This window comes from Thalassophryne amazonica, chromosome 8 (assembly GCF_902500255.1).
Source record: "Thalassophryne amazonica chromosome 8, fThaAma1.1, whole genome shotgun sequence".
In the NCBI taxonomy this organism is placed as follows: domain Eukaryota; kingdom Metazoa; phylum Chordata; class Actinopteri; order Batrachoidiformes; family Batrachoididae; genus Thalassophryne; species Thalassophryne amazonica.
This window is the reverse complement of record NC_047110.1, coordinates 29,871,025-29,896,339: the sequence shown is the minus strand read 5'-3', so window position 1 is coordinate 29,896,339 and position 25,315 is coordinate 29,871,025. Positions and strand designations below refer to the sequence as shown.

Sequence of the window (25,315 nt, the reverse complement as noted above, 5' to 3'; positions counted from 1 at the left end):
CAAAAAAATATATGGATTTGATTCATATATTTTTACGTCAGGCAAGCTTGAACCTTCATGCGCATGCGTGAGTTTTTCCACGCCTGTCAGTTGCATCATTCGCCTGTGGGCAGGCTTTGAGTGAGCACTGGTCCACCCCTCTCGTCGTTGTTTCATTGCGAGGAAATGGTGGAATGATTTGGGCTTTTTTTTCCATCAGAATTTTTTCAGAAACTGTTAGAGACAGGCAGCTGGAAACCATTCGAAAAATTTATCTGGCTTTCTGTGAAAATTTTACGGGCTTCACAGAGAATAAGAAGTGTTACTACAGCTTTAAGGACTGCCCACAATGGCGCATGGTGCACCGCGCTCCGAGCCGCCATCTAGAGGCAGAAACCACCACATCATTTCTAAACGGATGGCTGTGTGGAGCTGGGACTGTCGTGTGCAATTTCTCTGGTTATCACAAGAGCTGGACATTAGCCATTTTCTGGCAGATTTCACTTTTAACAAGAGATTTTGTCATGGAAAGCCGCGCGGAGGCTTCGCACCTCACGCCTCACAACGGATTCGCTGATGAAGCAAGACAATGGAACACCTCCGTTTCGGAGTGTTAGAGGACAAGTTGGGACATGTCCAGCTCTCCACAATTTCTCTTATACTCACTCGACTGGTAAGCACTGAAAGCCGAGATAGGCTTGTCCCAACTTGTCCTCTGACACTCTGAAACGGAGGTCTTCCTTTGTCTCGCTTCATCAGCGAATCCGTTGTGACGCGCAAAGCCTCCGCGCGGCTTTCCATGACAAAATCTCTTGTTAAAAGTGAAATCTGCCGGAAAATGGCTGATGTCCAGCTCTTGTGACAACCAGAGAAATTGCACACGACGGTCCCGGCTCCACACAGCGATCCGTTTAGAAATGATGTGGTGGTTTCTGCCTCTCGATGGCGGCTCGGAGCACGGCGCACCGTGTGCCATTGTGGGGCATCCTTAAAGCTGTAGTAACAGTCCTTATTCTCTGTGAAGCCCGTAAAATTTTCACCGAAAGCCAGATAAATTTTTCGAATGGTTTCCAGCTGCCTGTCTCTAACAGTTTCTGAAAAAATTCTGATGGAAAAAAAGCCCAAATCATTCTGCCATTTCCTCGCAATGAAATAACGATGAGAGGGGTGGAGCAGTGCTCACTCAAAGCCTGCCCACAGGTGAATGACGCAACCGACAGGTGTGGAAAAACTCATGCATGCGCACGAAGGTTCAAGCTTGGCTGACGTAAAAACATATGAATCAAATCCATATATTTTTTGCATAAAATAAAAAGGTCGGATACTTTTCTCACAGACCTCATAACCTAGAGGGTGTTATAAAGTGTGTGAAAGACATGTTATTTGTTGTGATTGATTGGATGAAGTGGACAGGCAAAGCAAATCCTTTTCAATTTAAATAGTAACATCGGGTTTATTAGTAAAGATGCTTTACTTGACACTTTGTCAAATGTTTGGAACCACCCTAAAGTAGACTTCATTGGATTTTTGGGAAGATTTAGATAAAAGGGATGGATGCTGCCAGACCTGCCCTGTGGAATAGGGATTTTTGAGTGTTTCTCAAACAAAGCAGGTATTTCTGTTATGTGTCGGACGCAGCTCGGAGAACCGACCAGCGTTTGAAGGACCCAGTATGAAATAAGCAGAGCACGGTACAAAGGCTAACTGAATTTAATACATAACAGTGATACAAAAAATAACAAAAAAAAGTGCGGTCTGGCGTGGTGCGCTCCCAGCAGCGCTAACGGTCCGGAGCCAGAAGCTGTTCGGACCCAAGGACCCCGCCGACACCCCCCAGGTGGCCGCAACAAACCGAGTCTGTGAAAGAAGGAACCATTATGTGAGTCCACACTCTACACACAGAGAGAACACTTAAAGGTGTACAAACAGCAAACACTTCCTGGCTTGATTACTAATCAGCTTCCCAACCTGCAGGCATGGAACATCCAGTTCACAAAACTCCACTGCAGTGGAAGCCGATACATGACTAACATACAGCTCAATATAAAAAGGTGTGAGGGACACCACATTTACTGACTGTATAAATGTTAGTCACAAAATCTAACGTACCTCAGGAAGTGTGCTGACGAGCGTGAGACCTCACCCCCTCCTCTTTCACAGACCGTGCATCAAACCCTGGACGTTCTCTGCATCCACTGATGATGAGATGGCTCCCGAGACGACGATCTCACCCGTCTGGTCACAAGGTCGAGTCTCTGGCAAATACACACTGTGCACTCCAGTCTTAAATGCCACCATGTTCCAATCCATATAGATGCACCACAGCTGTGAGTCCTGACGAGCCGCAGGTGATCAGGGTGAGGTCCTGATAACCTCAGCAACACAGCCACTCAGTCCCAAATGCAAGCCACCTGGAAGGAAAAACAAAAGACAGAAACAAAAAGGCAGCCAGGCCCCCCAGCCATACAACAATTTCTGTACGGTAACAATAATCTGAAACAACTTTCATCAAAGAAAATGTTTTTTTTTTTTTATGCAGGAAAATTCTGCCTTCTTCTAACAAAGACAACATAAATAGTGTATAGGCTTCAGGTTAAATGAAGCAAATTCAAAGGAATTCTGTGAACACTTATAGGAAAAGCATTTCAGGAAACAGAGAAAAGTGGGCATAATTAAGGGTTGGAACACATGATAAAGCTGCATGGACCCAAGAAGCTGTGAAAATCCCATAAAAGGTAGTAAACCCAGAAGTCTAAAACAAACAGAGACAAAGAGAGAATTAATAAAAATTAATAGGAGCGGAATATAACATTCTTGGTTTCTGGGAAGAAGTGAAAATCAAAAATTCATGATGTGGTCAAACAATATGTGATTATTATCCATCTGTTGACATACTTTGTGGTATTTAGTGTTTCTTGTGCTACTGGGCCTGCGTTCACTCCGAGATGTCGAAAACAGCAGGAAAAATATTAGTCTGACTGTATGTTTGCTGTCAGTGGATCTCTGCACAGTAGACCATTTCAGCACAACTGAATTTTGACTGTTTCCTCAGTCTGCATGATCTACATATGAGGTATTTCTATGTTGAGTCATTGAAAGGTCATATAATTTCCCGTTACCATGGTGAGAACCTCAGGCCACTCTCTCTGAACCCACCGTGACTACGTGCTCCAGCTTTATTGGTTGTAAATGTGTCTCTGTGCATGTTTAAAATGAACTGGGTGTGTTTTGCAGCCTGTCTTGGGGCCTGTGAATGCAACACAATGAGGCTACAGTTGAGACTTGCGAAGGTTTCGTGTAAATTGACTGCGTTCCACGTCATGGTAGTGGAAAGCTGAGAGAAAATAAGCAATGTGGTAATCAAGGTTTGACATATGTGGCTCTGTGATAACGACAGTGATGTGTTTGGACTGCAGCCATTATAAATCCATATTTCTTGATGGTATTTATGTTCACATATTGACTTTCGAAACCCAAAAAAGCTGAAATCAACATTACTTTATACAGTAGGTGTGAGAGTGACTAAACGAATATCACTGACCTTTACACAAGATACAGGCAGGGATCATTATACATTTGATGTTCTTTAAAACTTTTGAGTAAAGTATAAAATGATTTTTAAAGGACGAGGTCAGTTTTTACAGCTCTAGTTCCTTTACAGGTCAGTGGAATAAGGAACGGGGTTTGCCGATATGTAGACCTGAGGCTGATTCCCTGTCACACAACATGTCTGTGTCCTTGGACAAGACATTTCATCTGCATTGTCAGTAAATGGGTACCAGCATTGGCCAGGGAAGTAACCTGTGATGGACTGGCGTCCCTATCAGGGGGATTCATAGACTCTCATCTGCTTCACGCTATGAAATAGTACCAATGGGCCCCAAGGTCTATACAGCATACGACTTAACACTCTTCTAGTCACACTAGGGCATTGGTAGCAGTCTGAATGCTCTACTCATCCTTTGAAGACTGCTTTACTTGCAAGAAATACTTTTTTAAAACTATTACTATGGAAAATAAATTGATGACAGTCAATTGGGCAGCCATCTGGCGGTGGAAAATTCCACTTTACACACTGTTGATACCAAATGTCTAAAAAATATCAGCTCAGGGTATTATCGCTTTTGGTAGTTAGCTGTGGTCAGTTTCTTTGTAATGGCAGTACAGCATTAATTCAACAATATCACCAGCAATAAGCAATCATAAAATGCATAAATACATTAAAAAGTAGTTTTAAACAACTTAGTTTCACTATAGGTATTAATAGTGATATATGTCCTTGTCAGCACTTTGTGTAAAAATGGATTTCTTGTTTATGACGCCATTGTGAAAGATGAGGTTATACTGACAGTCAGGGGCTTGACTGCTAACAATAATTTAATATGAATAAAGTTGTCAAAACAAATTAGCTTGTCGTTTAACTACCTTTTTCAGTTAAATATGGTTGGAGTTATGGTCTTATGGTCTCAGTTCTGACAATGCACATAGACAGGCCCAATTCAGACATGAAGGTGCCTTAATTTGTCACATGTCACAGAAATGTAAACTGATTTCGACATGCAGAGTCAGAATTTCTAATTTAACAAGGAATGTTGCAGTTCCTCACCACTACCCCAATATTTCTGCAGTATTAAAGACCTACAATGAAGACCACAGACATAGACAGTTTATGTTGTATTTTTTTGGGTGTTTCCAGTTTCTTGGGGTTGCCACAGTGGATTCAGTAAAGATCCACATTGGGATTTAACATAGGTTTTAAGCCAGATACCTTCCTGATACAGTTCCAGTTGCACAGCACCAGTCAAAAATTTGGACACACTTTCCCATTCAATTGAATGGGAAAGTGTGTCTAAACTCTTGACTGGTACTATACTTGGAGAAACGCACACAATCACGTGTTTTCTCAAGCGGTCCTCTACCCAAGTAAGAATCATGACCTCCTATGCTTGACGTCTGAGATCTAACATGATCTGGTTTACACAGACAGCGTAGCAAGACAGAGGCAGTTTTCTGAAGAATGCTTTTGAAGCTCAAATAGGGAGGTTCCATATAAATCCTGGTGTGGATCCAAATGTTACCATCTTGGCAGTACTTGACTCCAAATATCTCAAAGCTAACCCATACGGGTAAAGAGGTGGAGTGCAGGAAAAACCAGCATGACCTCGGTGAGACAAATGAGGTTTCACACGTCCATAACTTATAGTAACCAGGCCAGCTAATGCTAACATGCTAACCTTTGAGTGACATATATTTTTGCAGACTGGGGCATGGATTTTGTAATAGGTGGCCTGGGTGTGGCTATTTGAAACTATGACTGGATTATTGCCTCTTTCACATGACACCATGAATGGAACTAACATCACCTGTTAGCTAGTGCTAATGTTGCTAGCATTCATTCATTATCTGTACTTGCTTATTCCAATTAAGGGTCACAGAGGCGCTGGAGCCTATCTAGCGGTCAATGGGTGAGAGGCGGGTTACAACCTGAAAAGGATACCTGTCTATCGTAGGGCCACATAGAGACAAACAATCTCATTCACAGTGTCACTCACGGTCAATTTAAAGTTTCCAATTCACCAAAACAGGATGTCTTTGGAAGTGGGAGGAAGCAGGAGCACCTGGAGGGAACCGACACAAACACCAAACAGAAAGTACCATGCGGGAATCCAAGGGCCATCTCGCTCAGTGCTAACAGTGCTAACCACTAAGCCATGTGCTGCCCTCAGTGCTAACATATAAAGTACATAATACCAAAATTTCAGTCAAAGGAAATACTGGAGCACTGACTTATTTGATGGTCCATTCATAAACTTAACTGAACAGCAAGTCATCTCAGGTATTTGTAATAAAATGCTCAGAAAGGACAAACAGGATCAAGTCCACAGCAGCTAGTAGCCACTGCTAGCTTGTGACTACTATGACCGCCTGGCACACACGCGCGGTCAATTAACCCAGCCATGTTCTTAATTACTTTCTGGCTTAAAATAGTTTACATTGATAAGATATAAAAAAATTAACCACCATACAGTTGTCATGAATGAGGAAACTAGCTATATAAAACAAAACTGTTTTTAATTAATTTATTTTGTACTAGGCTGTAAAGTTGGACATTTTGAAATGAGTGTACATGAGGAGTGACTCACTTTTGGAACCACTCTTAAGACACTGCAGTTTTTGGCACTTCCACATTGACTTCATTTTTCTCCACCGGAGTTTGTCAATAGACCGTTTCATTGTTTGGAGCATGCGCACTGAGCACTCCGTAAGTTGCTCATGTAGAGAGCTGAGGGGAGCAGAGTGTTTTAATGCAGACATGCAGGCTCCATGTAAATACACGGACATGACTGAATCTATGGATAACACTGCGACAAATGTCCGTAACTTGCCCAAAGAAAGATGGACAAAGTCCCTTAAATGTGTCCCAGATGTGACAATCTGAACAATAAGACAATATTTAATAGAGAACATTTCTTCTGTCAGCTGTAATCCTGTACACACTGTGCGCACAGTTTTGTCTTCAATCAATATTACAACAATAAAACCAGCTTGTGTGAAACTACAAAGTCTTGACTGAAATGTGCTTCACACAAATGACAGCTGTGTTTGGGAGGAAAACAGCAGACTTTTCAGTGTTCTCAGGCAGATTGCAGTTAGAACAGTATAAAAACATATCAGTCCATTCAATTCTTCAAAACATGTTGCTCCAGTCATCCCACCACCACCAACTTAATATTTTTCGGGTGTTTAGAAACAGTAAAAGGCACACAGTGTATGTAGAATAACTTGACCAGACTTTGTCCCTGCCCTCTCAGGGTCACTCGGCTTGTCCTTGTCTGTCCCCAGCAGCTCTCAAACAGCTTCTGAATTTATCGTAAACCGAAGTGTCCATATCAGAGGACCGTCGGTCTTGGATCTGGAGGGCATTAAAGTTCGGTTCAAGCCTCATATTTCAGTTTGAACCCAACAGACATTTTAATGTTTCTGTCAAATCCTGTTATTTCCATCTGGAGAAAAAAAAATGCCCGCAAACAGGAAGAAAGCCATTAGATCCTGTATTTTCATTATTTTTAATTAACAAAAATGGGCATTTCCCTCATGTGAAACAGACCTGTGCACACAGAATAAGGGTGATTCTTACTCGTAGACTACGGGCACTTATTATGTCCTTTGATCATATTATATGAAAAACAGAAAAAAGGGGAAATTTCACACTTTTATAGTTATCTTTACAATGAAAGTGTGTTAAGAAATTTGTTCTAGTAGTCTATGATGACTTTTTCACCTTTTTTCAGCATCATTATATGCAAATATTGCCGTTTTGTGCTAGTCCCACACCCAGACTTTTGATCTTCAATGATAAAAATGAATGGTAAAGAAATGTTTTTTCTAATGTTTTAAAATATCTCTGAATAAAATATCAGTAAAATAATCAAAACATAATTGGGGTATTCAATGTCATACAACTGTTGTGATTTTTTTAAACAAAAGGTAGTTGTCCCACACTATTGCTGTAATTTCCACCACAACACTGTAATGTCCCTTTAAACAGTTTGTATGAAAGATTGTTTGGGTAGTTTCTATGGAGATAAACAGTGACATCAGAGCACATGTATATAGCGCCAAATCACAACAAACAGTTGCCCCAAGGCGCTTTATATTGTAAGGCAATGGTGTGGTGGAAATTACATTTACAAGGCCAATATTGGCCGTAGTTAAAGAATCACCCATAAATAATGTCTTTTAATCTGACCTGTTATTGCCTCTTTTCATCCAGATCCATCATCACAGACACACTGGTATCCAAATAAGATGTTCTCATTTTGGAAATACTTTAATTCCTTATTGTGGAAAGTGTTTGCAAATAAATGCAGTGTTTTTGAATAAATCTCTTAGTTTTATACAGTGCTCTGGGTGCGTTTTCCGTCCTGCTGCCACTTTGTTCTGGCACAGACAAGAAAGAAAAAAAAATAAATCACTTAAATCATGTAAAAGCTGAAAAAGCTTTATTAGCATCACATTGCTCCATTTATTCATGATCAGTGCGCAGAGTGAGCTGTCATTCAGCTTTCTGCTCACAACGAAAATAGTTCTCATTAACAATCCACAGACAAAAAAGAAAAGAAAAAAAAAAAGTATTTTTAAGTGGCTGAGCGTTGATGCTGACGTGACGGGTCCAACCCGACCCACTGAGTATCCACGCTGTAGAGGGCGTCAAGTCCACCTTAGCCTGCATGGAGAGCCACTCCGTGGGCATGTTTTGGACGAATATGCATTTAATGCTTTGCCCCCCACGCCAGCAACAGAGTTGGGAGTTGACGCTCAGTCCCGCGACATTTACGCACCGCTGCTCATGCGCACTCAGAATGTAACAACGGTCTATTGATGCAGGGACGAGAATACCAACATTTCTTTGCAGGCCTGAAGGTGTGTTTTATGGGGGAACATTACCTCACTGTCAGTGGCATATTTAAAGACACAAACTAATATCTGTTTGAATCTATATTAGCTTTTTGAAAAGGTGTATAATATGGCTGCTTTCAGATCATTCTACAACCCCAATTCCAATGATGTTGGGCCGTTGTGTAAAATATAAATAAAAACAGAATACAATGATTTACAAATCCTCTTCAGCCTATATTCAACTGAATACACCACAAAGACAAGATATTTAATGTTCAAACTGATAAACTTTGTTGTTTTGTGCAAATATTTGCTCATTTTGAAATGGATGCCTGCAACATGTTTCAAAAAAGCTGGGACAGTGGTATGTTTACCACTGACAGACGTTTGTTAGATGTTTGGGAGCTGAGGACACTAATTGTTGAAGCTTTGTAGATGGAATTCTTTCCCATTCTTGCTTGATGTACGACTTCAGTTGTTCAACAGTCCGGGGTCTCCGTTGTATTTTGCGCTTCATAATGCGCCACACATTTTCAATGGGCGACAGGTCTGGACTGCACTCTTTTACTACGAAGCCACGCTGTTGTAACACGTGCAGAATGTGGCTTGGCATTGTCTTGCTGAAATAAGCACGGACATCCCTGAAAAAGACGTTGCTTGGATGGCAGCATGTATTGCTCCAAAACCTGGATGTACCTTTCAGCATTGATGGTGCCATCACAGATGTGTAAGTTGCCCATGACATGGGCAGTAACACACCCCTATAACATGACAGATGTTGACTTTTGAACTTTGTGCTGGTAACAGCCTGGATGGTCTTTTTCCTCTTTTGTCCAGTGGACACGACGTCCATGATTTCCAAAAACAATTTGAAATGTGGACTCATCAGACCACAGCACACTTTTTCACTTTGCGTCTGCCCATTTCATATGAGCTTGGGCCCAGACAAGGCGACGGTGTTTCTGGATGTTGTTGATGTATGGCTTTCGCTTTGCATGCTAAAGTTTTAACTTGCACTTATAGATGTAGCGACGTACTGTGTTAACTGACAATGGTTTTCTGAAGTGTTCCTGAGCCCATGCTGTAAGATCCTTTACACAATGAATTGAAGGTCACGAGCATTCAATGATGGTTTTCAGCCTCACTGCTTATGTGTAGAAAGTTCTCCAGATTCTCTGAATCTTTGGATTATATTATGGACTGTAGATGATGGAATCTCTAAATTCCTTGCAATTGAACATTTAGAAACATTGTTCTTAAACTGTTGGACTATTTTTTCATGCAGTTGTTCACAAAGTGGTGATCCTCGCCCCATCTTTGCTTGTGAACGGCTGAGTCTTTTGGGGATGCTCCTTTTATACCCAGTCATGACACTCCTGTTTCCAATCAGGTGTTCTTTGATAATTCGTCAGCTTTCCCAGTCTTTTGTTGCCCCTGTCTCAACTTTTTTGAAACGTGTTGCAGGCATCCATTTCAAAATTAGCAAATATTTGCACAAAAACAAAAACGTCTATCAGTTTGAACATTAAATATCGTCTTTGTGGTGTATTCAATTGAATATAGGTTCAAGAGGATTTGGAAATCATTGTATTCTGTTTTTATTTACATTTCACAGAGTGTCCCAGCTTCATTGGAACTGGGGTTGTAAATTATTGCCTTCATGAATTTACCAAAAACTTGTCATCAGCAAATTTTATTTCATTGCACACACAAACTACACACACATATGTACATGTATGAGTGTCAAATGTAGGATAAACCCTAAATAAATTAAAACTCACACAGATGTGTTGCATGGCATATTAAGCAACTAACATTATATCATATCATGCATGTATGAAAACAGGCAAATACTTCTTCCTGAGGTGACAGGGGAATGTCATTACCAGGCATGATCAGACGGTCACCAAGAACAGTCCATCAACTGTTATACAGAGAGATATTATAGGAGGGTTGTCAGTTCATTGGTGCAAAATCTACAGACACCAGTCTGCAGAGATAACTGTTGAACTTGTAGAGACATTCAAATATGTCAGCAGTGACAGTCATGTCCCTGGGTCTTCAGCCTTTGAGATCGGGAAACACTTGGGAACCCTTTGAAGAGTCATGAGGTCACTGGTCTGAGGTGCTTGTTGATCTTTGCAGGAGAGTGAAGGCTGAAGTCTTTGGGATCCTGATGCTTCATGTCTTATTGTATGGTTGTGAGATGTGGGTGCTAACTGGTGACCTAAGGCATCAGCTTGATGTCTTTGATACCAGGTCTCTTCAGATGATCCTTCAGCATGCAAGGGATGACATTATGTAGGGAGATGAAGATGAAGCGTATCACTTGTACTGCAAGTGAACATCAGCTTTGACATTTTGGACATGTGATGCTTTTCTCTGTCCATGACACAACAAGCAGGTGCCTCAGTGTTGAGGACCTCAGCAACTGGAGAAGGCCAACTAGACACGCATGTTTGAACTGGCTGCAGCAGATAAATGGTCACTTTCGAGACGTAAGGATGTTTCAGTTGTCTGCCTGGGTGGTTGACATTCAGGACCCAGGGCGGTTGCATGGTGTAGTGAATGTGCCAATGTGCAGCGCCAGCACATGCTCCCAAACCTGACCTCATCTGTAGAGATGTGGAAAAACAAGCCACAGCAAGAATCATCACCCTTCACCCTCTTCTTAACAAGTAGGCACGGAAATGAGACCTGAATGCTTGAACCCACACAGTAAGTGGATGCAGTGGCTCTGTTATGCTGTGGGGAGAATTTGCCGAGCATTGTTTAGTCCCACATGTTCTCTTAGAGGTAAGAATCCCTGCAAATCAAAACCAAATTGAGTCTCAATTGTCAAACTTATCCTCCTCCAGGATGACAGTGCCATCCATTCACCCGTCCATCCATTCATCCAAACAAGGAGATATGGAACTCTACATATCATCCAGTAGAGTTCCATAGATGCCAGGCACACTGAAGCTGTTCTGGCAGCATGACGTGGCCCCAGCACCTGACTAAGACACTTTAGGGTGTTTTTTTCCATCTAGTTTGTCACCCATCTGTGCCTTCAAGCAGACAGAGAAGTATACTGTACATAAACAAAAGACTAAAAAAGGACAGTTATATTAGTCACATTAGGGGAAAAGTCAGTTAGTCAAATGCAACTTTCTTCTTCATTAGTTTTAAAACAAATGGAAAACCATTAGAGATGAATGAATCATACTTACCCCTCTCCGCCTGGATCTATTTTAGTTTCCTGGGCTGAAAAACAGAGGGGCTTTCATTTCTCAGCCAGCATGTACGGTGTTTCCACACCATGTTGGAGACTTCTGACGTCTTATTTCCACTTTAGCTAATGTGGCTGACGTAAGAACAAAACAAGCTTGATATTCTGGATATCATGGAATATGAATGTAACCATACAGGAGTTAGAAAAAAAAAAAACAGTGTGTCATGCAGACGTAGATGAAGGAATAAACCTCTCATTCATTTTAACACTGACTCACTCATTCACACAAATGTGTACGTATGTCGTAAATAAAAAGCTGTAGTTTGGACAGTTTTACAATTCTACTCTAAAATCATTGTACTTAGCTTAGGTTATGCTGATACTTTGTTTGTGAGTCTGTTGCAGATTGGTTACCAACACCTCTAATTGGTATATCCAAGTCAAGGACACTCGGTTTAATTACCATATTCCCCAGTGTACAAGTCCTGGCTTTTTTACTAGTTTGGAAGGTCCTGCGACCCATGCTGTGGTGTGACTACCAAAATATCACTTTCATTGTTAATAAGCATAACTATAATTACTACTTATATAGGAGTCTCCCAGGATTCAAAGCATTAAACAAAATAACCTCAAGTAATAAAAGTATAAATGCCAATAATACAATGTGCACTTCAACAATGCACAAAAATTCCACATTACAGAGCTGACAATACAGGAAAAAAAGGTGCAACTTATACTCTAGTGCAACTTATACTTTGGTGTATGGGTTTTTCCTCTTTGAGGCATTTTTTTAACAGGTGCGACTCATACTCTGGAAAATATGGTAATGTAAAAAGACAAACTATGAGGTTCTGAATCTGCTATTCAAATATACACAACAACACAACCAGAATTCACAACAAAGATAATCTTGTCGAATTAAAACAAATCAAATTGGGCTGTCTCACAAGACACAATTGGATAGTTTGGATAGATCCCAAGTCATTTTTCCATTAGACATTACAGGCATATTTAATCGAAAAAGGGATAACTAGACTCATTCCAAATCAGATTTTAATTTGAATGGAACAAAGAAATGTGAGAAAATTGTCCTTCATTTGGGGAGTTTTAGAATTAGTGACATAAATTATTATACAAAAACACAATAACTTTGTACACCTGGCAACACTGGCGAGATTTGTGTAAATTTTCCACAGAAGAAAAACTTATGTTTTGTGTAAGATGTTGTGATTACATGTTTCCGCATATATGTAGGTAGTACTCTACCAGTCAAAGTAAGTCCAATATTTGCATGTTTTTCAGGTAACAATGAACCCCATGCTTCTGCTGTGTGTGTCCTTACCCCTCATTGTGGCAACAACATCATTTGAAGATCATGATGGTAAGTGTTCACTGACTGTAGAAATAACATGTTTTAAGATTTCTTTAAATGCATTTACTGTTGGAAGCCTCTCTTGATCAATCTGAACACACTAAGAAAAACAAATCATGCCATAATATACAAGCATGCATCAAACCAATTATTCAGTTTTGTATTCCGCCCTCACCCACTCACTCATTGATCGTGTCACAGGTTGTATTCCGCTCTCCGTTAAGGTAATTCAATTTGATGCAGATGCCCTGCGATAGGCTGGCATCCTGTCCAGGATGTATTCCGCCTCATGCCCTATGACTGCTGGGATAGGCTCCAACCTCCTCCCCCCCCCCCCCCCCAAACCCCCATGTGACCCTTAATTTTAATTGTAGTAAGCAGGCATAGAAAATGGATGGATGGAAATAGTATGCTGTTGGACAAGTTGACCATTTTTGCCTTTTTTTATTTTTTTGCTATTTTCAAACGCTCTATTGCAAAATTCCCACCAAGTCACAGAAATTCATTATTGACAAAAAAAATGTCATTTGCTGTGTAAAAAACCAAGAAGCTCTAACTGGACTTTCATAATTTAATTTAAGTTGGCCCATAAATCAATCTCACAAACTGATTCTAATCAGAGGAGCCTTGAGTTCTGTGGAACTGACTTTGTTGAATGATCACTTTGAGAGACTCAGATGAGGAGTATCACTTTCATTGTGAGGGAACTTCAGCTATGGCCATGTGGCACATTTCTCTGGCCATGCAGGTCCCTGAGGAACCCAGTGGCTGCAGAAGGCCAAGGGGATGCTCATGTTTCGCCTGAATGTGACAGATGTCTACTGGGGACAGACTGGTGGTCTGTCTGGGTTGTTGCCATCCAGTGTGACATCCAGGACCACCTTGGTTGCCATCAAAGATGGTTCCATATTGTGGTGGTACAGAGAATGCACACACAGAACTGACCTGTCCTGACCATACATCAAAGCTCACATAATTTTGATCAGTGATTTAAGGCTTTCACAACAGCGACTCTGGGCCATATCTGAATACACTGGACACCAAATCCTACAGCGTGAACACTATATTCAAGAACAGATCAACAAATTGTCCCTGGCTCCACTTGAAAAGGTACTCTCAAGTCCAGCTCATGTGTACTTGGGACAGTTTCCACATGGTGTGAAAGCAAACTGTACCAAAACAAGGAACTGGACTGGCATTTAATATGTGAGGTAATTACTGTGCGAGAGTCTTGGTCAAACATGGCAGTGAAAGAATCTCTGTTCTGCTAAAGAAATTAAATGCTTTCTGCAAATTTGGGCTGACAAAAGCAAGCATTCACAACTGGACGTTGCAAGCAACAAATATCTCAGATTTTTGGAATAATTCAAGAATATTTACATGTGCAGCACATGGGTTCACAACACATGTTGCATAATGATGTGGTGTGATGGTGAAAGTGTACTCATGTACAGAAAATTACACTGTAATGACATGGCCCATAGGGGGCATAGTCAGGCATGGTGCAAAGCAAATGTACCTAATGTGAAAACACCCTAATGCTGCATTCACATGTCGGTGGCAGAAAAACTGTTACAGTTTGTTGTTGTCTACAGCAGCAGATTACAGGTGATGATCTGAGGTAGGGTCATCTATCAATGCTAACAACATGGACGATAATTTGCTTAATTGAAAGATATAACAGAGTTTTAGCATTTTGCACCGCTTTATAATTAAAACAGGAAGCCTGGGCTTTGATGACAACTTAAAAAAAAATAATAATAAAAAAACTGTTTAAAGTTATCAATTAATTCCTGTCTGTAATATCACAAATTCTTCATGTTGCATTATTTCAAACCTTGTGACTCTGCGCACTTAAATAATCCTCTTGCTGTCCATTTTTACAAACAACATTCGAAATGTCGTTGTCATTGTGGTAAGAGCCAAAAGTTGAAAATTTGTAACTTTTGATGGTAAGTGTCATCACAGTACAAGGCTGCCACTCTCACAGCTGGAGGTGGTGGAATTTTTCTGTCATCCTCTCAATGAAAACAATCCGATTTTCTGTGTGCCACTTTCAACCAACATGTGAACGCATCATTATTCAGAAGATTAATTATGCTATTGTAGTATGTATTATCCTGCTCTGTCATTAAACAAATGAACTAAGGGATTAAATTTGACTGATTTTTGTCATAGACTTGGATGGCACACTACATGTCAGCATTCCAATGGATATGCCTCTTCAGCCTCTCCTTGGTGGCAAGGTAGTGGTGCCATGCTACTTCCAGGACAACACTGTTAATGACCCTGGGGCCCCAACTATTGCTCCACTCTCTCATCGCATCAAGTGGTCATATGTCACCAAGGAAAATGTCACCACAATCCTAGTAGCATCTGAGGGAAAGGTTCACGTGGAAACTGAGTATTTGGACAGAGTTACAATGGTCAACTACCCACTGGTACCCACTGATGCTACCATGGAGATGACAGAGTTGAGATCCAAAGATTCTGGCACCTACCGCTGTGAAGTGATGCATGGGATTGAAGATAATTATGACTCTGTGGATGTCCAGGTGCAAGGTATGGGAGAGAAACACAATCTAAATCTATTTTGTCAAGTCACAGCAAAACTAAGCCATTGCTGGTAAAATAAACAAAAATAAAAATACTGCCAATACTTTTTTCAGGTACAATGACTCTCACCATTTGTGTCTGAGGTTGATAGAAATCATTTGTTAAAAAAAAAAAAAAAAAAACTAGTGCAGTGCCCGTAGGACATTTGTATTCCTATAAAAATTTGGGAGCTTAAGTAGTTTTCTCATGGATGGTCATATGAGGCTGTGTTTGAAGGTGGGATGTAGAAAGAGGTGTACTTATGTTTCATTGTATTATTATTTAAATACAGTATTTCATATTGTTAGAAAAAATCAGTTATATGAAAATAAAAGGATTCCTATTAAACAGGTTATTGGAAGAGAGTTTTTGTTTTGCACACACAAGTTGTCAATAACTAATAATAATAGTGATTTGCACCAATTGTTTTCTCATATCTACCATATCAACATAGTCAAAAAAGGTCAAGCATCATCATTAAAATTGGCACTAGCTACCACTTGAAAGATATTCTGTCATCTTCCTGGTCACTTTCTGTGTCTCAAAGGTATCGTGTTCCACTACCGAGCCATTTCTACCCGCTATACCCTTACATTTGAGAAGGCCAAAGCAGCCTGTATCCAGAACAGTGCCACCATTGCCACTCCAGCCCAGCTCCAGGCCGCCTATGATGATGGATACCACCAATGTGATGCTGGATGGCTGTCCGATCAGACCGTTCGGTAGTATCTAAATCTGTTCCACATTTAAATTGTTTACCCTAAATTTTATTCATTTCATAAATTTTAAACAAACTCATTCCGGACAGGTTATTGAAATTAACATCACATCTGTCATTTTACAAAGTGAAAATATTGCCTATATATATTAGTTTTAAAGTAATGCACTAATTTTGAATGTTTTAGCGTTAGACACACATGCCGCAATGCATTATGGGTAAATTATTTTCTGACATGAGTGGTTGGTTGGTCAGTATAACACACAACTTACTGAAAGTGTGGTAGGTTTTACAAATAAATCTGTATTTGTAAATATGTAATTTTTTCAATTTGTAAAAAAAAAAGGCAATTTGAATCAAAATAAACACTGCCATCTACTTATGGCAGTATGAACAGTTATCAACCACTGACATCAGGAAACTAATGTTCCCATAATGCATTGCAGCATGTGTCTAAGCGCTAAAACCTTCAAAATTAATACATTACTTTAACACTAAAACATATAGCTGATATTTTCACTTTGTAAAACAACAGATGTGATGTTCATTTCAATAACTTGTTTGGAATGAGTTTGTTTAAAATTTTAAACATAAGTCAAAAGTGTCTGCCTGTACATGACTTGTGTGTAATGCCATGGTATGAAGAGAAATTATCTTTTTTTCTCTCCCGTGCGCTTCCATACTCTCTGGTAGTCAGCTCTTCTCTGCCTGCAGAAGACAGATAGAGCTGTACCACTCATAGCTGTCTGTCTGCTACAAAACATGCAACAGGCAGGCACTAAAATCTTTGCTTTCAGACTTCACAAATGTTTTTAACTGTTAAGCCTTATTCACTATGCCTACAAAAATATGTTAACATTATTGAAACTAAATTTATTGGATGCTAATTGGTCCACTGGTGGTTTCAAAGTTATCTGAAAAGCTAATCTGCTAATGAAAATGTTAGCTTCGAAAATTAGCGATTAGTGGATTAGCGGAACTATGTCCACCACTGCATATGTTACACAATGATATTATGTGATATTATGTTATCTATCAATGTAACACAGTGCTGCATTACGGTAATGCAGGAGAATCACAGTAAACACATGACAATACTGTGTGTCTCTGTCAGAGCTTCACTATGCTGCAAAGGTTGTCCTATCTGTAGTCAATGCAGAGCTTTGTACTGAGAGAGATATAAATGTGTAATGATGCCATGTTTTATTGAACACTCAAAATGCTATTGCGTACACACAATGTACAATTAGTTTTTACATTTAACCCTTTAATTTCCTCACATTTTTCAACAAAATGTAATAGGTAACAATATACTCTGAACATTAACGGGTTAATTAGTTTGTTCACAAATTGTCTGTGCTGTGCCAGTTGAGTGTGCAGAGACAATTGAGATACAGAAGGGCACCCAGTGTGACATACATTGTTATTGGGTGTTTATGTGGATAATAACAAACATGGAAATAAATTTATTGCCCCCGAGCAGATTTAGTTGGTCATTGAAAAATGTGCAGCTAAGCCAGCACCTGGCCTTTACAAATTTCTTGGTTGCATGCACTACCAAAATTGTTTAAGTATTTAAATTATGCACATGAATTAATCAAACCATGAGAATGATTTGTATGTTGTGCACACAGAATAGCATTTCTTTTATTTTTTTGTTTTGCTCTCTAAACTCTGGGGCTGCTTAGTTGGGTCCTGAACGCTATGTGAACTGGCAGAGGATAGAGAGGAGAGAGATGTGATCCTGGTCCATTCAAGGTGCAGAGTGGGTTTTTTTTTTTCATTTGTTTTGGCTGCTTCCATCCATTCAACAGCAAAAATATCTCCACCTCAGTCATATTTGTTATGGAAGTCTGATGGACTTGTAACACTGGTGGAGGGGTGAGGATGCCATTACTTCTATGTCGTCAAGCCCTAGTGCGTGTGTGTGTGTGTGTGTGTGTGTGTGTGAGTGTGAATGCAGCATGATTTAAAACAAATGTTGTTACTTATCTGTCCATCTGCTAACTTCTTTTAAGGTACCCCATCCATGTTCCACGTGAACCTTGCTATGGAGACAAGGAGAACTTCCCTGGTGTAAGAACCTATGGAGTTAGAGATGTTAATGAGACTTACGATGTCTACTGTTTTGCTGAGAAAATGTCAGGTATTCTATTCCAGCAAAAATGTGGAACAAACTGCATTCTCATGCACTGTACTTTGAATGATCAACATATCAGTAGAGAGAAACTTTAATCTGACTGTGTTCTTCCTTCCACCTTTCTGCTTCCAGGCACTGTTTTCTACTCTACATCTGTAGTAAAGTTTACTTTCTATGAAGCAGCAGATCAATGTGCAAAGCTTGGTGCCCGTCTTGCCACTACTGGAGAGCTCTACTTGGCCTGGAAGGCTGGCATGAATGTGTGTAATGCTGGCTGGCTGGCAGACAGGAGTGTACGCTACCCCATCAACATTGCCAGACCTCAGTGTGGAGGGGGACTTTTAGGAGTGAGGACGGTCTACCTGTTCCAAAACCAGACAGGATACCCGTACCCAGACTCTCGCTACGACGCTATCTGCTTCCAAGGTAAACCTGTAAAAGCTGAAAAGACACATAAAAAAAATATAAATAATACTTGCATATAGTGAGTGGTACTCCTCTGCAATGTTTAGCCATTGTTCAAGTTTATTCAGCATTCTTTAAAGCCTATATCAAATTTAAAAGTTATTTGGTGGATTTCTATGTATATTTACATATTGTATCAACATTTGTTAACAAAATATTATATGATGTGCATTAATATGAGAAGATTATTGTAAATGAAATGCCTTAAAGTTATATCATTTTAAATGTTGTTTAGTTCAGTTAAATTAAAATAAGTATTCATTAACATTAAATCATTAATGGAGTGGAATAATGGAACCATAAGTGAATAATAGGTTGAATTCAAATGTTTGAAGCCTTTTTTTTTTTAGAAATTGTGAAGTTTGCTAATTTATACATATTTTTAGTTTTTTTTTAAATGTTGACAATAATTTCTAAAAAGCAGTACTTTTAATACCTTTAATTTGCTTGTGTTGCAGTTTGCAGTGAATGATGTAGTTATAAAGACTGTTGAATGTTGTAGGTGCCACTGCAACTTAAATATAATGCTTTAGTGCAGGCTTTTGAAAGCAAAAACCTTACGTCGATAGGTTTTAAACTTAGCAATTACTGGTACTGTTGCCAAATAATTAATCCCAGTTTATTATATTTACACTAATGTCTGTAAGAAGTGTTTTAAGTTAGCATTTGCTAATGATTTATCACATGCTGCATGGTAACGCTGTTGTTTTGAAGTAGATTTCTCTTTAATATGTTATATGTTTTAAGGCACAGCCATTTTCATTCAATTCAATTTCAATTCAATTTTTCAATTTATTTTCATTTATATAGCACCAAATCACAACAGAGTTGCCTCAATGCACTTCACACAGGTGAGGTCTAACCTTGCCAACCCCCAGAGCAACAGTGAAAATGGAAAAACTCCCTCTGAGGAAGAAACCTCAAGCAGACCAGACTCAAAGGGGTGACCCTCTGCTTGGGCCTTGCTACAGACATAAATTACAGAACAATTCACAGACAAATATACAAGAAATGCTATTGGCGCACAGGATAGGAGGATTGCCAACACGCATACAACTCCCATCTCTGGATGGAGCTGCACCTTAAACAGAGAGAAAAAACAGAATCAGGCATCAGAAAGACAAAAAATACTGTATAATTTGCCAGCATTAAACAACAAGAAAAACAGAGAATACTACAACCGGAATCACCGGCCTCGGAGGATGTTCATTCAGTTGTTTAATTTTGTAGAAAAAAAGCAGATCACAGACATGACACAAAACTAAAGTCATTTCAAATGGCAACTTTCTGGCTTTAAGAAACACTATAAGAAATCAAGAAAAAAAGATTGTGGCAGTCAGTAACGGTTACCTTTTTAGACCAAGCAGAGGAAAAAATATGGACTCACTCAATTCTGAGGAATAAATTATGGAATCACCCTGTAAATTTTCATCCCCAAAACTAACACCTGCATCAAATCACATCTGCTTGTTAGTCTGCATCTATAAAGGAGTGATCACACCTTGGAGAGCTGTTGCACCAAGTGGACTGACATGAATCATGGCTCCAACACGAGAGATGTCAGTTGAAACAAAGGAGATGATTATCAAACTCTTAAAAGAGGGTAAATCATCACGCAATGTTGCAAAAGATGTTGGTTGTTCACAGTCAGCTGTGTCTAAACTCTGGACCAAATACAAACAACATGGGAAGGTTGTTAAAGGCAAACATACTGGTAGACCAAGGAAGACATCAAAGCGTCAAGACAGAAAACTTAAAGCAATATGTCTCAAAAATCAAAAAATGTACAACAAAACAAATGAGGAACGAATGGGAGGAAACTGGAGTCAACGTCTGTGACCGAACTGTAAGAAACTGCCTAAAGGAAATGGGATTTACATACAGAAAAGCTAAACGAAAGCCATCATTAACACCTAAACAGAAAAAAACAAGGTTACAATGGGCTAAGGAAAAGCATTCGTGGACTGTGGATGACTGGATGAAAGTCATATTCAGTGATGAATCTCGAATCTGCATTGGGCAAGGTGATGATGCTGGAACTTTTGTTTGGTGCCGTTCCAATGAGATTTATAAAGATGACTGCCTGAAGACAACATGTACATTTCCACAGTCATTGATGATATGGGGCTGCATGTCAGGTAAAGGCACTGGGGAGATGGCTGTCATTACATCATCAATAAATGCACAAGTTTACGTTGATATTTTGGACACTTTTCTGATGTTTAAGGATGATGAAATCATTTTTCAAGAAGATAATGCATCTTGCCATAGAGCAAAAACTGTGAAAACATTCCTTGCAAAAAGACACATAGGGTCAATTTCATGACATAGGGTTAATGTCAACAAGCAGATCTGATTTGATGCAGGTGTTAGTTTTGGGGATGGAAATTTACAGGGTGATTCCATAATTTATTCCTCAGAATTGAGTGAGTCCATATTTTTTTCCTCTGCTTGGTCTAAAAAAGTAACCGTTACTGACTGCCACAATCTTTTTTCTTGATTTCTTATAGTGTTTCTTAAAGCCAGAAAGTTGCCATTTGAAATGACTTTAGTTTTGTGTCATGTCTGTGATCTGCTTTTTTCTACAAAAATAAACAACAAAATGAACATCCTCCGAGGCCGGTGATTCCATAATTTTTGCCAGGGGTTGTAGGTGATTGTCAGCCACTAGCCCTAAACTTCACTAAAAAACCCATAATTTAGGTAAAGTTGAGGCCGCAGCCCGCTCCAGTTTCATACTTGGTTATTCTGTAGCTAGTAGGCATGTAAATCTCATCACTGACAACAATTCGATACACACCTCGATACACTACCAGTAATATGATACATATAGCGATACATGATGATGCGATTCACCCCTGTTCCCGATTCGATGCGATCTAATATGTATTTGATGGTGATTCAATTCTTCACAATGCCATACAATGCGATCTGGTGTGATACGATTAGGGATGGATACTGATGAAATTTTATCGATATCGATGCCATTATTGATTCCGCTTACCGATCCAATTCTTTACTGATTCCGTTATTAGTACCTCTTGTGAATTTTCTGTTTACTAAAAATAGGCTTTACAGGTTTTCTATGTCAACAACATTTTATTGAGTTTTAAAGTAAATAAATATGAAACTGGTCACTGGATCCTTGATCTCTGGATATAAATAAAATCTTTACATGATGGATCCTCGATCTCTGGACAGAAATAGAAATACACAAAATCTGTAGGTTTTGTCAAAAGCATTTCCTCTCAGATATTATTGATGCAAATGTAACTCCACAGCTGAGCTCTTCAGCCGGCTGCACGTCAGGATGTAATTCATAAGAAACAGCGGACGTCTCATTTTGGGGAGAAAACAGGTTTGGTTGGTTGTAGTTTGTTTGTATTATAACGTTTGGAAAGAGGTGTCATTTGTTTTAAAACGGCGATTCGCTCTGAAGTTATTAATACAGACCAAAATTTGCGCGGCTCTTTGGAGCTGTGCACTTAGTCCCACACAACAGAGCACATTATTATTATTATTGTTATTATTATTATTATTTCCTTTACCTGATGGACAACTTCAGGCTGAGCTCCTCACACCAGCTGGTGCTCACGTCAGAGAACCATCACGTGAAACTCCGGTGTGGAATGGAGGATGATTCTCGTTTCTTGCCCGCAACAACACAAGAGTCCCAGTTTATGACTTTAATCCACACAAAGCTGACTCACGACATCTTTAAATGGCTTTGAAAGGAGTCAGTGAAGACATTGCGGACCTGCCACTGGAAGCAAAGCAGGGAACCAGCGAATAGAGGGTCGAAGCACTGCTTCGTTGCCTCATGCAGCCCCACTGCATCTGCAATTAATGTAGAGAAATGATTATTTCCCGATAAACTCCCTCAAAAACAACTGCAGCTCCGGTGTCCAGAACTGAAGGATCGATAAGGGAATTGTTAAGCAAAAAAAGCTGTTGATGTCACCATTTTTATTGTGGTAGAAATGTGCTTTCTGGCTTCTGTCCGTGGTGCATTCAATGTGCATCGGGAAAAAATTGATGCAAGCAGGCAGCGAGTGATGCAACCCGATTCCACCAGTCAAATGAATTGATGCACTCGCATCGCGCACGTTTGGATCTAGATACTGATTCACATTAACTTAGCTACTTTGTTAGCCCACCTTCTAGCCAGAGAGAGAGAGAGAGTTTGTTTTTACCATGGTAATCTAACACATTGTTTCCCAGTCCAGTGCAGTTTGGATTCCGAGGACCAGGATTGGAAAACACTGATCTAACATCATGCGGCAAATACGAACAGTCTGAAAACTTTTAACACTATTTGAGATCATTAACTATCATGACAACGCCATAACTCGTCAAATTTTCTGAGCTGATCATTTTGATTTGATAAGCTCCTTTGATGAATTGCTTCAAACCTTATTTCTTTTCCTAGTGATTCCAAACCATGGAAATATTACTCCTTGCTTTCTGTGGGATTTCCAGATTTCACAGTAACTCACTAAATTGGCTCAACAATCATGTTTCTCAATCTTGTCTCTCAAACAGCATATGTGGACAGACGTTCTGTGCCCATGAGAACTACACCCTTTCCTGATATCATGCCCATCACGCCCGGCCCTGTGGGCTTCCCCACACTCACTATCACTTCTGCCGGTGAGGAAGTCAAAAAAGCAGACGTGGACATTCTTTCTCTACTGCCTATCCCATCCAGTGTGACGGACTTGGATGTTGCTATGGCTCCCACAGGTAACCAGTTTAAATTATGTGAATGATACCAAAGGTTTTTGGGACAATATTTTTAAAATATAACTAAATGTAATTTTATGAAATGTTTAGATACATTTATGTACATTTAAGGCTTAATTTAAGTCAGCACAGTTCCAATTAAAGGAAATAAAATTTTCACATCTGCCTCCTTCCTTCCCAAAAGGTGTGGTGTTCCACTACCGGCCAATCACGGGTCGGTACACTTTGACCTTTCTGGAGTCTATTGAGGCATGTGAGAGCATTGGGGCAGTCATCGCCAGCCCCCAGCAGCTGCAGGCGGCCTATGAGGACGGTTTACACCAATGTGATGCTGGCTGGCTCCGTGACCAGTCTGTCAGGTGGGTCAGAGGCTAAATAATTACATTCTATGTCAGGGGTGGACAATCATGTGCCATGAAGGGCCGAGACACTGCAGGTTTTCCTTGCAACCAATCACCTCAGCAGGTGACTTCATTGATGACCAGGTGTTTATGTTCAGGGGAGAACCCACCTCCTTTCAACATGAAGGAGCAGCGGTTCTACTCCAAGCTCCTCATGGATGACTGAGCTTCTCACCCTATCTCTAAGGGAGACCTCAGCCACCCTCCTGAGGAAATCCATTTCTGCCACTTGTACCTGCGATCTAGTTCTTTCATGACCCAGTCCTCATGATCATAGGTGAGAGTAGGAACGAAGATTGACCAGTAGATCGAGAGCTCCGCTTTTTCGCTCAACTCCCTTTTGGCTCAACTCCGTCACACAGTACGGTAGAACGACTGCTATACCACACCTGCTGTGCCGATTCTCCGACCAATCTCATGCTACATTATTAGAAATGTTTCTACAACATTTTACTAGCATTATTAGTTCCTTTGATATATTGACAAGTCATTTTTATAGTTGAGGTAAATTTAATAAATATATTAATTATAGTCTCACTGTCTTTCTTACTCCAAATTTCTTCCAGTGACTAGACTATGACTTTAGGTAATGTTACCAGAATGTTCTGGGAATGTCTGGATGAAACATATTTTTAGTGGACTTAGTTGACTAATGAGAACAGAACAACAGAGACATGTGACAACTCAAAAAACACAAGAAGACTGAAAGACTAAAACAGACAGACATCAGACAGAAGTGGAAATAAGATGTAACTATGAAACATACCCAAAGACATATCACCAAAAGACAGAGCAGATAACAAAATGCAAAAACCATTAAGGAACTCAAGGGTAAGTGTAGCCTTGGCAAAACTGACATAAAACTCAAAGAAACAGGAAGGTAATCAAAACACAACCAACAACACGAACTACAATAATCAAAACCAAATCCAAGTACCAGAGGTTTAAAACTCCTGCTTCAGAAAGTAAGAACCCTCCCATGTGTTGCTTCTACCTGTGAACCTAAAACAGGTGATCTCAATAATTAGCTCATCCACCTGCCTGAAGAGTTGAACTAATTACAATCAGCTGGTAACAAATAACGTGGCTGGACTTTTACTTTCTGAAGCTGGAGTTTTACACCTCTGCCAAGTACACACATAAATAAGACACTTGGAACTCAAAAAGGGAGATGGAGTGCAAAACATGAAAAACCAAACACGTAATGATACTACAGGAGCAAAAGGACATAAGGGGGCATGAACTTGAGACCAGGGGAACATCAGGACCACACAAACAGCAGACAGAT

At 39.9% G+C, this 25,315-nt stretch overlaps 1 protein-coding gene across 1 annotated transcript in view; it reads left to right on the top strand.

The window, feature by feature from the left end:
* acanb (aggrecan b) overlaps window positions 1-25,315 on the top strand; it is a 114,213-nt gene that overhangs the window by 4,876 nt on the left and 84,022 nt on the right. The window contains 7 exon segments of the mRNA XM_034175450.1: window positions 12,896-12,974; window positions 15,144-15,527; window positions 16,108-16,282; window positions 18,297-18,424; window positions 18,551-18,844; window positions 23,426-23,626; window positions 23,811-23,985. Of these exon segments, the coding sequence (XP_034031341.1) occupies window positions 12,896-12,974; window positions 15,144-15,527; window positions 16,108-16,282; window positions 18,297-18,424; window positions 18,551-18,844; window positions 23,426-23,626; window positions 23,811-23,985 (1,436 nt within the window).